This window comes from Piliocolobus tephrosceles, chromosome 10, assembly GCF_002776525.5.
Source record: "Piliocolobus tephrosceles isolate RC106 chromosome 10, ASM277652v3, whole genome shotgun sequence".
Taxonomy (NCBI): Eukaryota; Metazoa; Chordata; class Mammalia; order Primates; family Cercopithecidae; genus Piliocolobus; species Piliocolobus tephrosceles.
The window spans coordinates 47,291,968-47,308,647 of NC_045443.1; the positions used below are offsets into that span (position 1 = coordinate 47,291,968).

At 43.8% G+C, this 16,680-nt stretch overlaps 1 protein-coding gene across 3 annotated transcripts in view; it reads right to left on the bottom strand.

Annotated features, from left to right (window-relative positions):
- Positions 1-765: 765 nt before the first annotated feature.
- Positions 766-16,680, bottom strand: part of CERS5 (ceramide synthase 5) — a 42,068-nt gene continuing 26,153 nt past the window's right edge. Inside the window, exons 2-11 of one of the 3 annotated variants that reach the window (XM_023211158.2) lie at positions 15,099-15,204; positions 14,221-14,351; positions 13,177-13,234; positions 9,684-9,734; positions 8,508-8,600; positions 6,727-6,855; positions 6,526-6,632; positions 6,226-6,447; positions 5,539-5,695; positions 766-1,662 (exon numbers count right to left, since the gene is read on the bottom strand). In XM_023211158.2, the coding sequence (XP_023066926.1) occupies positions 1,513-1,662; positions 5,539-5,695; positions 6,226-6,447; positions 6,526-6,632; positions 6,727-6,855; positions 8,508-8,600; positions 9,684-9,734; positions 13,177-13,234; positions 14,221-14,351; positions 15,099-15,204 (1,204 nt within the window). In that variant the 3' untranslated portion in view covers positions 766-1,512. Of the gene's footprint in view, positions 1,663-3,583; positions 3,734-5,538; positions 5,696-6,225; positions 6,448-6,525; positions 6,633-6,726; positions 6,856-8,507; positions 8,601-9,683; positions 9,735-13,176; positions 13,235-14,220; positions 14,352-15,098; positions 15,205-16,680 lie in introns of those variants that run through there. The other 2 variants (XM_023211159.2, XM_023211160.3) reach the window with 2 other exon arrangements.

Sequence of the window (16,680 nt, forward strand, 5' to 3'; positions counted from 1 at the left end):
TCCCTCCAGCTGAGCTCAACCAACCAACCACATCATGAGCAATAATAATCTGTTAAACCACTATGTTTTAGGGTGGTTTGTTACATATTCATAGATAATCACAACACTCATTTATGGAATGGGGATAATCCTATTTCTACAGAAGTATTTACTTTTTTTTTTTTTTTTTTTTATCATACTTGGCTCAGCCAGTTTTTCCCCCTCCCCTCCCCTCCTTCTTCTGCCCTGCCCTGCCCTTCCCTTCCCTGTGTTTTAAACCTTGGTTATTGTTGTATGTGAAATCACTTTTGCCAGGCGCAGTGGCTCACACCTATAATCCCAAAACTTTGGGAGGTCAGGGTGGGTGGATCACTTGAGGTTAGGAGTTTGAGACCAGCCTGGCCAACATGGGGAAACCCCCGTCTCTACTAAAAACACAAAAATTAGCTGGGTGTGGTGTCACGCACATGTGATCCCGGCTAGTCAGGAGGCTGAGGCAGGAGAATCACTTGAACATGAACCGAGATCATGCTATTGTACTCCAGCCTGGCGACAGAGCAAGACTGTCTCAAAAAAAAAAAAATCACTTTCTAAGCAGTAAAGCACTATACAAACATAAGTGATTTTTCAATTAATAATAAAGCTACTCGGAAGGCAGGAGGATCGTTTGAGCCCAGGAGATTGAGGCTGCAGTGAGCTATGATCAAGCCACTGCATTGCAGCCTGGGCAACAGAGACAGACTCTGTCTCAAAAAAAAAAAAAAAAAGAGGTTGAGACAGTAGAGGTGGATTGAAGTACTTTTAATCACAGAGTAAACAATAGTACAAGACCGTGAACAGCTCACCCAGTGGCTGTTGTCCTCCTCCAGCCCTCAGCTCACCCTCTTCCCATGCCCCCTCCCTGGGTACCATTGAGTAAAGAGTAGGGTATTGGCAGCTGTCCCTGTTGCTATCAGGTGATAGGAAGGGGATCTAGCTAGGGACCACGGTAATCCTGGCCATCCATCCATGGTTCTGTTTCTATACAACTTCATCATGCAACGTATTCTAGCTGTGAAAGAGGAACAGTGCAGAAATCTGGGACTGAACTTGGCTGCTCCATTCAGATGGTCCAGGGGTTTAGAGCCTCAAGAGCCAAGGGCAAAAAGGGAGGAGACAGTCTGGAGTCGGTATAATTCAAGATGCAGCCAAATGTGGAACTAAGGTGGGTTCAAAGGGGACTAGGGAAGGCCTCATGGCTCCAGTCCAGAATTGTGCCCCAACCCCAGCAATGAAACTCACGCATATGCACAAATGCACATGAACAAACACACAAAAACACACAGAGCAAATAACATTACTGAAAGAACTTGGAGGCTATTAAATACAAAACGGCAGCGTTTTCTTTCAAAGTGAAAATATTTGCTTCTTTGATACTCCTCAGTGCCTTGCAGTCCCCTAGTCACAGAAGAGTAGATATGGGAAGGGCCAAGAGGAGTATGTTGCCAGTGACCCTACAAGTCCATGTGTACTGAAGTCCCCACAGCAACCACCTTACTCTTCAGCCCAGTAGCTGCCTCCCATATGACCATTCACCCGATTGGCACCATTGCTGGAGCTACTGTCACAGGGACTTTTTGTGCAGGTGGTCACATCTTCTTCCTCTGAGCTGCTCTCCACATCACTGCGATCATCCTTAGATACCTGAGTGGGATGAGACCAAAGACAGAAAAGTGAGGGCAGAACTTTCCTGGAGAGAACTGTAAGACACACCTAAGCTCAGAGACCCAGGTGTGGCCACTGTGTTCCCAGTCTGGTCTGCTTTCTGATGACATCTAACTCAAAGTATTGTCTGGACTATGGCTAATGTTGTGACTATGCTTCGCCTGCTTTCTAGTTTTCTCCCTTGTCATCTCCAATTCTGTTCTCTATGGAATAGAAGCTACTTTGGTAGAGGGGTGTGCCTTTCAGGACCAGCCTAAGAGAACTGACATCACTCACTGAGACCTGGTTTAGGTTTCAGGGAAACTCCAGACACCCCTTCTCCCACTTCAAAGAACAGGGAAGGCCAACATGAACAATACATATGACTGTCAGCAGTGCTTCTATCTTCTGGTGGCTGTGGACAATGCATTTATTCATATTGGTTATGCTGTTTTGCTTTATCCGCAAAGCTGGTCCATAACAGGCCTTTTTTAGTAGTTTCCCATTCCTAGGCTCAGCTACCATTATCCTATGACACTGTTTTCCAATCTTCTTCCCTTTCCCAATAGCAAGATCACTTTTCTTGTGAAACTTCAGCATCCCCAAGATACACAGTATAGTGAAAACATAAATGGACTGGCAGTCAATGAGAAAAGAATCCCAGTTCTAATCATGCTACCATCTGTGAATGCTTATTAACATGGGCTTTTTTGTTTTGTATTTTCAAATGAAGCATCTGGATTACAGCAGCGTTTCCCAATTAAACTATCCTGCATATCAAGCAAAGTATTTCAGTTTCTCCACCATGGGCCAGGAACAGTGGCTTACACGTATAATCCTAGCACTTTGGGAGGCCGAGAGGGGAGGACTGCTTGAGCCCAAGAGTTTGAGACCAGACTGGGCAACATGGCGAGAGCCCCGTCTCTACAAAAAATAAAAAATGACAAAATTAGCTGGGTATGGTGACATGCGTCTGTAGTCCTAGCTACTTGGGAGGCTGAGGCAGGAGGATCTCTTGAGCCCAGGAGGTCAAGGCTGCAGTGAGCCATGATTGCGCCACTGTACTCCAGCCTTGGCAATGGAGTAAAACCTTGTCTCTTAAAAAAAAAAAAAAAAAAAAAAAAAAAAAAAAAAAAAAAAAAAAAAAGGGCCAGGCACGGTGGCTCACGCCTGTAATCCCAGCACTTTGGAAGGCTGAGGTGGGTGGATCACCTGAGGTCGGGAGTTCGAGACCAGCTGGATCAACATGGAGAAACCCCGTCTCTACTAAAATACAAAAAATTAGCTGGATGTGGTGGCACGCGCCTGTAGTCCCAGCTACTCAGGAGGCTGAGGCAGGAGAATCTCTTGAACCCGGGAGGCGGAGGTTGCGGTGAGCCAAGATCATGCCATTGCACTCCAGCCTGGGCAACAAGAGCGAAGCTCTGTCTCCAAAAAAAAAAAAAACTCCACCCTGGACTCTAAAAGTAAAGGCCAGAAACCCAGTGAGACCTGTGTCGGACTTCTGACCTCCAGAACTGAAGGATAATAAACGTGGTTTAAGTAAAGGAGAGAAGGAAGTGAAAAGGAACACAGCTGTAACAGTGTTGCCAAGGAGGTGAGCATTTGCCTTGGATCAGCTCCTTGAATTTGTGTTGGATGGGTCTTCTACAGATGATTATAGCTGTTGACCTCTGAACTCAGATGACTGATTACCTAACCTTTAGGAAATTTCCACTAGAGAGCAGAGTGTCTCTAGACTTGCGCTAAACAGAGTCTCAGAAACAAAAAAAAAGTAGACTCAAATTCTTGACTCAATTTAGGAAAACATCTGGCAACTGCAGCTCTAGTCAATAATGGCCCCGAAAAGTCAGGAGAGAGAGCATGCTCTGAGACCAACACACGGGAACAGAAAGGAGAGCAGGAGGAAGGAGAACCACATTCAGATGGACAGGCTTCACTGAATACTAGAAGCACAGATACACTTACATGCAAGAGATGAAACTGTCCAGCTCCCGCCAGGCATAGAAAAAAGGAAGGAGGTGAGGAAAGAGTGGAGAGTACAGGGTTTAATCCTTCCTGGACAGGTCACCTAGTCAGGAAAGAAGCAGGAGAGAACAGAGATGTCCAGTAGCTACAGCAAGATGCACAGGCACGCTGAGCAAGTTCTGAGCCAATGGCAGCTATAAGGAGTAATGACACAGGAGATCATCAATATCTAGGCCACATTCCATCAGTTGGTCCTGGTGTCAGTGCCTGCTCAAGCAGAGCCCCTCCCACTTGGGATTCTGTATTCTTTTAGGCTGAAATCCCTAGCTCTTGGACTAATTACAGTCTGACTGCTTTAAAACTTGCAAAGTTCAATTATGAGTTTATCATTAAGTGGCACCTTTCTTTGGCTCTTGGCATAAGATGGGTATTTGAAATACTACATACCCATTCACTTAGGACACTTGCCTCATACACTAGTGGGGTGAGGTGTATGTTTAGTTCCTTATATAAACCATACCTTGAATATCATAGCATGGTTATCTTGTGGTGGCTTATGGACTACCACCATTTCTTTCTTTCTTTTTTTTTTTTTTGAGACGGAGTCTCGCTCTGTTGCCCAGGCTGGACTGCAGTGGCTGGATCTCAGCTCACTGCAAGCTCCGCCTCCCGGGTTTACACCATTCTCCTGCCTCAGCCTCCCAAGTAGCTGGGACTACAGGCGCCTGCCACCTCGCCCGGCTAGTTTTTTGTATTTTTTAGTAGAGACGGGGTTTCACCATGTTAGCCAGGATGGTCTCGATCTCCTGACCTTGTGATCCGCCTGTCTCGGCCTCCCAAAGTGCTGAGATTACAGGCTTGAGCCACTGCGCCCGGCCAACTACCACCATTTCTAAGCAACTTAACAATCTGCTTTTATAGAGTTTATGTGGCTCTGCATATGATTTCCTTTGAAAAAGTCCCCATGTCAAAAAGAAAAATATGAAATCCACTGAAGCAGGTAGGTAAGGGATAGGAAATGGTTGAGGCCATCTCTTAAAAAACTCTCAACCCTATCATCCTTTAACAAAAGCCATTCCTAAGGGACAAGAAGAAGGCAGAACTTTCCTCTTGCATCTAAGTCACATCTTAAAAGGTAAAACGGTAGGCTGGGTGCGGTGGCTCACGCCTGTAATCCTAGCACTTTGGGAGGCCTAGGAGGGCAGATCATGAGGTCAGGAGTTAGAGACCAGCCTGGCCAACATAGTGAAACCCCGTCTCTACTAAGAATACAAAAATTAGCTGGGCACGGTGGCACATCCTATAGTCGCATCCTCCTGTCTCCTGAGGCAGGAGAATCACTTGAACCCGAGAGGTGGAGGTTGTGGTGAGCCAAGATCGTGCCACTGCACTCCAGTCTGGGTGACAGAGAGAGATTCCATCTCAAAAGAAAAAAAAAAAAAAAAGGTAAAACAGGCTTGGTGTGGTGGCTCACACCTGTAATTCCATTGCTTTGGGAAGCCACAGTGGGAGGACTGCTTGAGACCAGTACTTGGATACTGGCCTGGGTAACATAGTGACACCCTATTTACAAAAAAATAAGAAAATTAGCCAGGCATGGTGGTGCACACCTACAGTCCCAGCTACTTGGGAGGCTGCAGTGGGAGACTCCCTTAAGCCCAGGATTGAGGCTGCAGTGAGCCGTGATCATGCCACTGAACTCCAGCCTAGGTGACAGAGCAAGACCTTGTCTCTAAACTAAAAAAGGCAAAACCCTCATAGAAGAGGCGAAGACTTTGGAGCCCTAGGCTTTTTGCTTGGCCTGCTTGAGTAGATGGGGCTCACCAGGTTTGATGGAGAGAGAACGTCTGTTGAGTAATCCCTATCTTCCCCCATACCCCAAAGAAAGAAGCCATCTTTCATCCTCACCTTTCCCCTGATCAAGGCTTTCAAAGCAATCCGTGCAATTAGGTAGGACCAGATGACATGCAGAACCTGTAGGGTCAGCAGCAGGCCATTGAGGAGCCACCATGAAGCATAAGGCCCGATTATCTCCCAGCTCTCAAAGAGGGTCGTGTTCAGAATCCTAGAAGAGGGAGGCCAATAGTCAGATTCTAGAGTCAAAGCTCAGAAGACAGGGATGAAGCCGAGTCCTAGGGATGCAGAGCCCTGTGTGTTTTCCTACCAGCCCGTTTATCAGCTGAAGTTCCAGGGACTGTCATCCACAGTAAGAAAATAAAGAAAGGGAGGAGCCTGTTGTGTTTTCTATCCTTAGGGACAGGGAAGGATATATAAATCTTAGGAACTGATGGATTAAGTCACATTATTAATCACTTCAAATATGCAGAGTTTCACGAAATTAGGACAGAAGTGGGACTCTAATCCTAGGAATGACTCAGCTCCTCAGACACATATAGGATAGGACAGTAGGTAGCTGATTCCCATAAAGCAGTGAATGTAGAAGTGAAAGGAGACGGGGGCGGGGGGGGCGGGAGAGGGAGTGGGGAGAGAGAGAGAGAGAATGTGTGTGTGTTGATGGTTGGGACCAGAGCTGGAACACAAGCAAGAAGGGCCTAAGAATTTTATCAACAGGGCAAAAGAAGGCAAAGGAATTACTTAGGCATAAAATTAGGACTGTTCCTCAGAGATGAGTCAAAAAAACCAGAAGCCAACCGAGTCGGGTACTCTGAGTCTGGATCCGACCTTGCTAGAAATACGGTGTGTGGCAGCAGAGGTCCTATGAGAGTCCATAAAAGGTCAGCACAGGCCAAGGTAAAAGCAGGGCAATAGGGTTCTTGTGTTCTATTGGCAAAAATAGAATAGAATAGAACAGAAAAACTGAATGGGCAAAATGAGAATTGGCAAAAGGTATCATTAGGCTCATACCTACCACAACTCTACAGCCCTACCACTTACCAGAATGGATAGATTCCTAGACGTGTAACCATAAAAACAGCACTGAAGATAACAAAAAGGGTGTCACAGAGCCGCTGATACTTGGCATAATTGGCCAGCTTGGCTGCCTGGAGAAAGGAAGAAAGAATTGAGCTGGGGAGAAAGTCCTCACATAGGAAGAAAAGAAGAGAAGAAGGAGATGGAGAAAGATTGGGTTTCTACCTCCAGCAAGAAGTCTGAGACATCATGTAGACACATGATCAGAGTTCCTGCTCGAACCATGTTGTTGATGTAGGAGAAGGAGATAAGCCCAATGGTGACCAAGTGATGCACAAACATGATCAGGAAGTCCTAGGAAGGAATGGAAATAGAAGAGGGAGGTAAAAGCTGGGCCGTAGAAACACCAGCCAACCCAATGTCCTGCATTATTCTCTGAGGATCTTACCCCACCCCGTATATAATAGTTTCCATTGGCCGGGCGCAGTGGCTCATGCCTGTAATCCCAGCACTTTGGGAGGGCAAGGTGGGCGGATCACCCGAGGTCAGGAGTTCGAGCTCAGCCTGACCAACATGGTGAAACCCTATCTCTACTAAAAATACAAAAATAAGCCAGGCGTGGTGGCGCACACCTGTAATTCCAGCTACTCGGGAGGCTGACGCAGGAGAATTGCTGGAACCTAGGAGGCAGAGGTTGCAGTGAGCCAGTATCGCGCCACGGCACTCTAGTCTGGGCGAAAGAGTGAGACTCCGTCTCAAAAAAAAAAAAAAAAGTTTCCATTCTGCTTAGACTCTCCTTTGGCTACCTAGCATTTAACTGAACACTCCCTACATCAGTGACTGACCCATACTCTATGTTAATGCAGCTCAAAGGCCAGAAAGTAAAAACTTCCTTTGGTAACTGCAGAATATATATAGCGTGGATGCTGAACTGCCACCTGGGGATAACTTCCCAGTGGGACATACAAGCCTTAGAGTTCTCTGAGATTCTATGACTCTTCTGTTTTAATGAGAGAAACGTCAACCACAAGGACCTAATAGAAGGGATAGGTTTGTGGCTCTAATTTCCTCTTGGGTTCAAATGTCAAGTTAGATCTAGGGAAGTCTCTAAATACTTGAGTTATCAGACACATCTATTAAATACTTCTCCGTTTATTATTTTTAAAACTTAAATATGTATTTCAGACTTTCTTATATGTATCACAATTAAAATTTTAATAAAGTGACCTGTGTCTTCTGACCATAGGAGAGTAAAAGGCATAAAAATTGAGTATCAAGTTTCTATGTTAGATAACACTAACAACCTGATTAAGTTTTAATTCATTCCCATAAATGCTAACCCTGGTTTTCTTCACCAAAGATAACCCTGAGTTAATGACAGATTAGGGTTAGAGCTGCTGGAACCACATTATTTCAGATAGACGCTAATAAAAAAGTAAAGATTCTGCCTTTTCTATTTGGTTGTATAAAACTTAAGTCATTTCTAACTCTGTCACTATCTGGGCAAGTCATCTCACTTCTCTCAATCTTTGCTTCCTGAACAATAGCAGGAAGAGAGTAAAACTCCTTCCAATTGACTTTCTTTGAGTAAGTGGGGTAACCAGAAAGGGAGTACAGAGAAAGCAAGTGTCCCTAATGCCATGTGAAAGCCATTATCCAGCTTTTCTGGAATCAGGTGTTTTTTCTAAATAAGGCATTGCTATCCCCCAATTCTGACTAGGATTTTTTTCTTTAGATATGTAAGAAGCTTAAAGAAGAATACGGAAAAAAGTATGCTTCTTAGCTGGTTAATTGTTCTCATCCTGGGGCTTCCCCGAATGTCTTAAATATACTTCATCATTAATTCAGTCTCATTTCTGGGAACACTACAACAAGCTAAGAGTCCATCAAACCCAGTTTCTCCTTTTGCGGTCTCAGGGAAGATAGTACATCATAATGGCAGTCATGGAAGCTGCTAGAAAGGAGGATGCAATAAGTTGGGGACTTGAGGGAGCCAACGTCCTTACCTTTCTTTTAATGTCTGTAAACTGAGAAAACATAAGGGACCAATAGAAGGCCAATTCCATGATATAATAGTAATAAAGCCCACTTGAAAGAGGCTGCAAGAGAGAAAGAAGTAGTTAGATTACCGGCTAGTCAAACGTGCATTCCATTTCTCCAACTTTCTCTGCCTTGGAGGACCAATACCCCAAACTATTAGACATTTCTCCTCCCCATTATCTCCCAAGATATGCAATAGCTAACAGACTTTGGATTGGTGTAGAGACTTAAGCCTCTTCCCTCGCTCCTCTGCACACCCATCTTCAGCTCTCATCTTGCAGAGATGAGATACAGTTAACACATACTATAACACAATCAAATCAGTATGTCTAGGATTCTGGGCAATTAATGCTTTTCGGAAAAACAGGATTGAATACACATAGGCCTTCTCCTTTTCCACCCCTTTAGCAGTTCTTTGACATATTTCCAGTATAGATTACAACCAAGATGCTCTTTTTTTTTTTTTTTTTTTTGAGACGGAGTCTCGCTCTGTCGCCCAGGCAGGAGTGCAGTGGCTGGATCTCGGCTCACTGCAAGCTCCACCTCCTAGGTTCACGCCATTCTCCTGCCTCGGCCTCCCAAGTAGCTGGGACTACAGGCGCCCGCCACCTTGCCCGGCTAGTTTTTTTTTTTGTATTTTTTAGTAGAGACGGAGTTTCACCATGTTAGCCAGGATGGTCTCGATCTCCTGACCTCATGATCCGCCCGTCTCGGCCTCCCAAAGTGCTGGGATTACAGGCTTGAGCCACCGCGCCCGGCCCAAGATGCTCTTAATGGGATTTCAAGTTATCCTTGATACAAAAAAGACATCTGAACCAGAAAGTACCTCATTAAATACCAGAAAACTGCTTTTCTTTCTAGCCCAATTAGGGTGAATATAATGGGGAAAATCAAACAAAAAACTCACTGGATTTCATTGCTATGGGGGTCTCAGGAATAGATACCTCATATGACTCTTAGCAGTGGGAAAATTAATAAAAATAAAAAATAGATACCCTGAATATATGACTTAAAGAGACTCAGCCCCTAATCCCTCAATCCCAAGGAAACACACCATCTGTCCTGGGGACTGGCAAAGGACCCTCACTCACTCCATCTTACACACTTTCAAGACCTCTACTCTGAAACGACTCAGATCCTACCTGAAATGGATAGTTATGCCAGCACTGTCGGATGTCCCAGAACCAAGGTGACTAAGAGAAAACAGATAATCCATGTCAGTCCTCAAGATTCTCACCTGGCTTCAAGATCTACCCCATATAATCCCCTTCTCTCTAGGCTGGGGCAAAAGAGAGACAGGAAAGCCCCCAAACAGATTTAAGGGCTCCCTAAAGGATCAATAAATAGCTAGATTGTTCATCTACAACAGAGTGTTATAAATAGAAAAACTATGCTTTGAGGTAAATAAGAACAATGAGAGTTTGAGGATAGTTTTAGGAAGTATCACCACCTGGAATATATATACAGGAAGACAGTGATTCATTTGATAACCAAGAAAGATATCTCCATGCCAGGTTCAGAAGTCAAAACTAATCAGCTCTAACGGAATAATGATTATGTCCTTTAAGGAGTTTGTGTACATCATCTTTGCTGCTGGATTTCTTATCATTAAATTGTTCGTAATATTGTCTTATTATCCTTTCAATGACTATAGGCTCTGTAGTGATAACCCTTCCCATATTGGTAATTCATATTTTCTTTTTTTGTTGGAGTTTGTCCATTTTAATCAGACCTTTCAAAGAATGAACTTTTGGCTTTATTAATTTTATCCATGGTCAGGCACAGCAGCTCACACCTGTTAATCCCTGCACTTTGGGAGGCTGAAGTGGGTGGACTGCTTGAGCCCAGGAGTTCAAGACCAATTTGGGCAACATAGTGAAACCCCATCTCTAAAAAAATACAAAAATTAGCCCAGTGTGGTTGTGCATATGCCTGTAGTCTCAAGTTTCTTGGGAGGCTGAGGTGGTAGCATCGCCTGAGCCTGGGAAGTTGAGGCTGCAGTGAGCTGTGATCATGCAACTGCACTCCAGCCTGGGTGACAGAGTAAGACCCTGTTTTAAGCAAAAACAAAAATAGGCCAGGCATGGTGGCTCATACCTGTAATCCCAGCACTTTGGGAGGTGGAGGTGGGAGGATCACCTGAGGTTAGGAGTTCGAGATTAGCCTGGCCAACATGGTGAAAATCTGTCTCTAGCAAAAACACAAAAATTAGCTGGGCCTGGTGGCGTACTCCGATAGTCCCAGCTACTCGGGAGGCTGAGGCAGGAGAATCACTTGAACCCAGGAGGCAGAGGTTGCAGTGAGCCGAGATTGCACCACTGCACTCCAGCCTGGGAGACTGAGCGAGACTCTGTCTCAGACAAACAAAAACCCCACAAATGTATCCATTGTTTATCTAATGCCTATTTCATTAATTTCCACTTATTTACTTTATTATCGTTTTTTTAGAAATGGGGTCTCACTATAGAGATTGGATCTCGTTATCTTGCCCAAGCTGATCTTGAACTCCTGGGCTTAAGTGATCCTCCCACTTCAGCCTCCCAAAGTGTGGGGAGTACAGGGGTAAGCCACCACGCCTGGCCAATTTCTGCTTATTTTTTATTATTTCCTTCCTTTAACCGATTTTGCTTATCTTTTTCAAGAACCTAAAGCAGAAACTTAGATTAACTTTAAACCTTTCTTTTGTAATATTAACATTTAAAGCTATAAATTTCCCTCTAAGTATGTTTTATCTGTATCCCAGAAATTTTGATATGTTTTACTTTTAGCATCATTCAATTAAAAATATTTTCTTATTTCTCTTGTGATTTTTTATTTGATCCACAGGTTATTGAGAAGAGTTGTTTAACTTCCTTTTTTTTTTTTTTTTTGAGACAGAGTCTTGCTCTGTCACCCAGGCTGGAGTGAAGTGGCGTGATTTCGGCTCATTGCAACCTCAGCCTCCCAGGTTCAAGTGATTCTCGTGCCTCAGCCTCCCCAGCAGTTGGGATTACAGGCACACACCACCATGCCTGGCTAATTTTTCATATTTTTAGTAGAGATGGAGTTTTGCCATATTGCCCAGGCTGGTCTTGAACTCCTGAGCTCAGGCAATCTGCCCGCCTCAGCCTCCCAGAGTGCTAGGATTACAGGTGTGAGCAACCGCACACGGGCGACTTCCAAATATTTTCCATGTCTCTCATTACAATTGACTTCTAATTTAATTCCATTATGGTCAGAGAACACATTCTTTAAGATTTCAATATTTTGAAATTTACGGAGACTTATTTTATGGCCCAGCATTAGTTTATCTTTCTACATGCACTTAAAAATTATATGTCTTCTTCAGCTGTTGTTGGTGTAGTGTTTTATAAATGTCAATTAGGTAAAACTGGTTGATCATGTCATTCATATATTTTACATCTTTAGTGATTATGTATGTATGTATGTATGTATTTATTTATTTATTTATTTTGCCTAAGGTTTAGGTCAATTACTGAGAGAAAAGTATTAACATCTTTAAGTACAACTGTATATTTGTCTATTCCTTTACTTCTGCCAGTTTTTTGTCTATAATATTTTGAAAACACAGTGATATCATTTAGAGAGAAATAGTATGGTACAGGGAAAAAAACATGAACTCAAGAATCAAAAAGCCTGAAATTCTTCTTCCTTCTTTGGAAGAGTCTTGCTCTGTCACCCAGGCTGGAATGTAGTGGCTCCATCACTGCTCACTGCAGCCTTGACCTCCTGGGCTCAAGCGACTCTACTATGTTAGCCTCCTGAGTGGCTGGGACTACAGGTACATGCCACCACACCAGGCTAATTTTTGTAGAGACGGTGTTTCACCATGTTGCCCAGGTTGGTCTTGAACTCCTGGGCTCAAATGATCTGCCCATCTTGGCCTCCCAAAGTGTTAAAATTACAGATGTGAGCCACTGTGCCCGGCCCTCTGAAATTCTTCTTTGACTCTGACAATTAACTAAAAAGTGAGAATAATACCCGTTTCACCCACTTTAAAGGGTTGATTCCATTTCTCCTCTTTCAATTTTTGTCAAGTGCTTTGTAAACCATTAAGTATTATGCTGATTTAGTTATTACTGATATTACTAGTATCTTCTAGGGAGAAGCAGTAGAGTTATAAGGTTACTGAAGTCAGGCCCCAGACAGAAGACAATCTATTAGGATATAAACCTGGACTGTGGGCATCACAGACGAGGAAAAGTTGGGGAAATATAAAGACCTAAAGGTATTTATGCCAGGCACAGTGGCTCACGCCTGAAATCCCAGCATTCTGGGAGGCCGAGGTGGGTGGATCACCTGAGGTCAGGAGTTCAAGACCAGCCTGGCCAACATGGTGAAACCCCGTCTCTACTAAAAATACAAAAATTAGCCAGGTATGGTCGTGTGCACCTGTAGTCCCAGCTACTCAGGAGGCTAAGGTAAGAGAATCCCTTGAACCCAAGAGGCGGAGGTTGCAAGTGAGCTGAGATTCCACCACTGCACTCCAGCCTGGGTGACAGAGCGAGATTCTGTCTCAAAAAAAAAGAAAAAAAATCTAAAGGTATTTAACTCTTGCTTCTAGATTAACTCTTATTTCTAGAGATCTAGGCATGATTAGAACCCAACAGAGGACTAGAGAAAGTTAAGACTCACCGACCAGAGAAATCTAATTCCATAGCAGAATATACATAAATAAAATGTGAATCTCCACCTGGGTGGGCAAAGAGGAGAGGTTAGACAAATGTCCACTGAAACCAAAGTCTCTGAGGCTAGGGAAGTCAAGATAGCAAATCTGGGGATAAGAGAGTTACTGGTGAGAAAGAGGATCAATTCCTAGAATAGGGGCAACTACTGTCATTTAAAAAGCCAAAGACAGGGGCCAGGAGTGGTGGCTCATGCCTGTAATCCCAGTACTTTGGGAGGCCGAGGCGGGCGGATCACCAGGTCAAGAGATCGAGACCATCCTAGCCAACATAGTGAAACCTTGTCTCTACTAAGAATACAAAAATTAGCTGGGCATGGTGGCGCACGCCTGTAGTCCCAGCTACTCAGGAGGCTGAGGCAGAAGAATAGATTGAACACAGGAGGTGCAGGCTGCAGTGAGCCGAGATCGTGCCACTGCATTCCAGTCTGGTGACAGAGCGAGATTCCATCTCAAAAAAAAAAAAAAACAAAAAAACAAACAAACAAAGCCAAAGACAGAGTCATCTTCCATTAGGAAAAATATTAGGCTTTATCATCAGACTCCCTAGCATTTTTCTTTACATGACAATTACTAATACAGTGCTCAGAGGATAATTAGAAAAAGCTCAATAAAATGAAGAATAGTATTTCCCAGAAAAGGAACGCTTCCTAAAAATTGTCAACTTACAGCAAGCAAGCTAGTACTCCCTCTATTAAGGTATATATGTGTTAGTACATCTACTTACATAAGTACAGTTATAAGGATTTACTCCCAATCTATTTAGGAAAAGGAAACAAAATGGAACCATACTTAGGTTAGTGGCAACATGTCCAAGAAACTTAAGGGAATCAGTGTTCCAGTTCCCTTCTTTCCTACCAATAATAGGCTGAGTTAGCTCTCTATATCCATTAACTGTTGTCCTAACAACAGAAGTGATTTTCAAAAAAGAAAACTTCAGTCCAGTTGTATTCCACCCTCTTCCTTATTCCCTCCCTCCCTCCTTGCATACTTACATGCTTTCACAGAATTTAGTGAGCGTTGGGGGCTTGTCCTGATTCCTCCTATGGCGAAACCAGCATTGGATTTTTCGGACATTCCAATCCAGCTGCTTTGACAGGCCCTCCAGCCTTTTCTTATCAGGATACTGTAAATGTATAACCAGAGTCACAACACCCCTGTCTCCTCAGACCCCTCCTTCAATCCCATTGACTAGCTGAGTGATAAAGTATGACAGCCACAGTGGCTCAAGTGATGTTTATCTTCCCAAGTTTTATCCCAAAGTCATTTTTAGTAAGAAATTTTATCTTACGTATCAAGGACCTGTACTGCTCACCTATACACATCCTTGTTTCGACTCTTCCTCCAGCCCAAGCTGAGTAAAAAAGGATATTAAAAACCCAAATTGCAGGCCAGGCATGGTGGCTCATGCCTGTAATCCTGGGATTTTTGGAGGCCGAGGGCCGAAGGATGGCTTGAGCTCAGGAGTTCCAGACCAGCCTGGACAACATGGCAAAACCTTGTCTCTCCAAAAAACCAACAAAAAACCCAAACTGCAAAGGCTATCAGTACCGTCTCCATCTCGATTACACAACTAGGCAGTGGCAGAAACTGGAACAAGGAAAAACAAAAACAAGATACGGTGTGTGTTTGGGGAAGAGGGGTAAAGGTGGCTGCTGGGCCTAAAACTCAAACATACTACTATGTAAACTTGACATATGTAGGGCCCAAAGGTTTCCCGAGGGGATAAAGCTCTCCGTATAGCTACATAGACTACTCAAACATGAAAGATCATCCCATCCTATCCTTATCCTTAGATATATGTGCTATCTTTCCCTGCCCCATGGAGCAACACCTTGTGTGAATTTTCCTCTCTGTTTCTTTGCCCACTTACCTTGGTGATAGATACGAACACCTTTTCAAGGATGGCATTGGGTTGGGCCTGATAAGGACCACTGTCCTCGATGCCAATATGGAGTGCACAGGGTTTGGCAATAAACCTGTAATGGAGAAAACCCAAGGGCCAATTCTTTTAAAATAATTTTTATTTATAATTGACACATAAGAATTGTACATATTTATGGGGTACAATGTGATGTTTCAATGCATGTATACATAGGATAATGATGAAACTGGGGTAGTTACCATATCCATCACTTTCAACATTTATCACTTCTTTATGGTGACAATATTCACTAGCCTCAGCCTCCCAAAATGCTGGGATAACAGGTGTGAGCCACTGTGCTGGCTGGAAGCTTTTTAGAAATGCATAATCTTGAGCCCATCTCAGACTTGCAAAATCAGAACCTGCGCTTTAACAAGATGCCCAGGTGATTCACATGTCCATTAGAATGTGAGAACCACTAATCTACTTCATAAGGATCTTGTAAGTATTCAATGAGATAATGTATATGAAAGACCCTGGCACAAAGGAGGTGATTAATAAATGGCAGTTTTCCTTACATCAGAAGACCAAGATCTTAATTGGAGGGAAAAGTAGAACTGAGACTAAGCTCTTCCTGCATATAGATATCCTGGGTCTTGGATACCTTCCTGCCTAACCAAGAGGTTACGGAAATACTTCGATCTTTCAGGAGTCGAGAAGAAAGAAATCAGGAAGCTAGGAAAGGGGAGAAGGAAATTACCTATTAGCACTCTATCCTAGTCTCAGATCTACTAATAAGGCATATAACTTGGTAAAATCACTAATCTCTTGGGTCTTGGTTTCATCATCTAAAAGAAGAGGTTATATCAAGCAGAGTCCCATGGATCTAAATTTCTAAAAAGAATAAAAAAGCCGGGCGCGGTTGCTCACGCCTGTAATCCCAGCACTTTGGGAGGCGGAGGCAGGAGGATCACAAGGTCAGCAGTTTGAGACCAGCCTGGCCAACAACATAGTGAAACCCTGTCTCTACTAAAAATACAAAAAAAATTAGCTGGGCTTGGTGGCAGGCGCCTGTAATCCCAGCTACTTGGGAGACTGAGGCAGGAGAATTGTTTGAACCCTGGAGGCGGAGGTTGCAGTGAGCCGAGATCGCGCCACTGCACTCCAGCCCAGGCGACGGTGCGAGAATCCGTCTCAAAAAAAAAAAAAACCAATAAAAAATAAAAAGAGGTTATGAGATGATTTTTAAGATTTCTTTTTCTGTATCTAAGATTCTATGATGTTATCATTGATTGATTATAATTAATTTCTAACTTTTGAATCTTTGAAAATTGAGGAACTATTCCTTGGTTCTTCAAGAAGGATCTGGCCGGGCGCGGTGGCTCAAACCTGTAATCCCAGCACTTTGGGAGGCCGAGACGGGGGGATCACGAGGTCAGGAGATCGAGACCATCCTGGCTAACACGGTGAAAACCCGTCTCTACTAAAAAATAATAAAAAAAAAACTAGCCAGGCGAGGTGGCGGGCGCCTGTAGTCCCAGCTACTCGGGAGGCTGAGGCAAGAGAATGGCAAGAACCCGGGAGGCGGAGC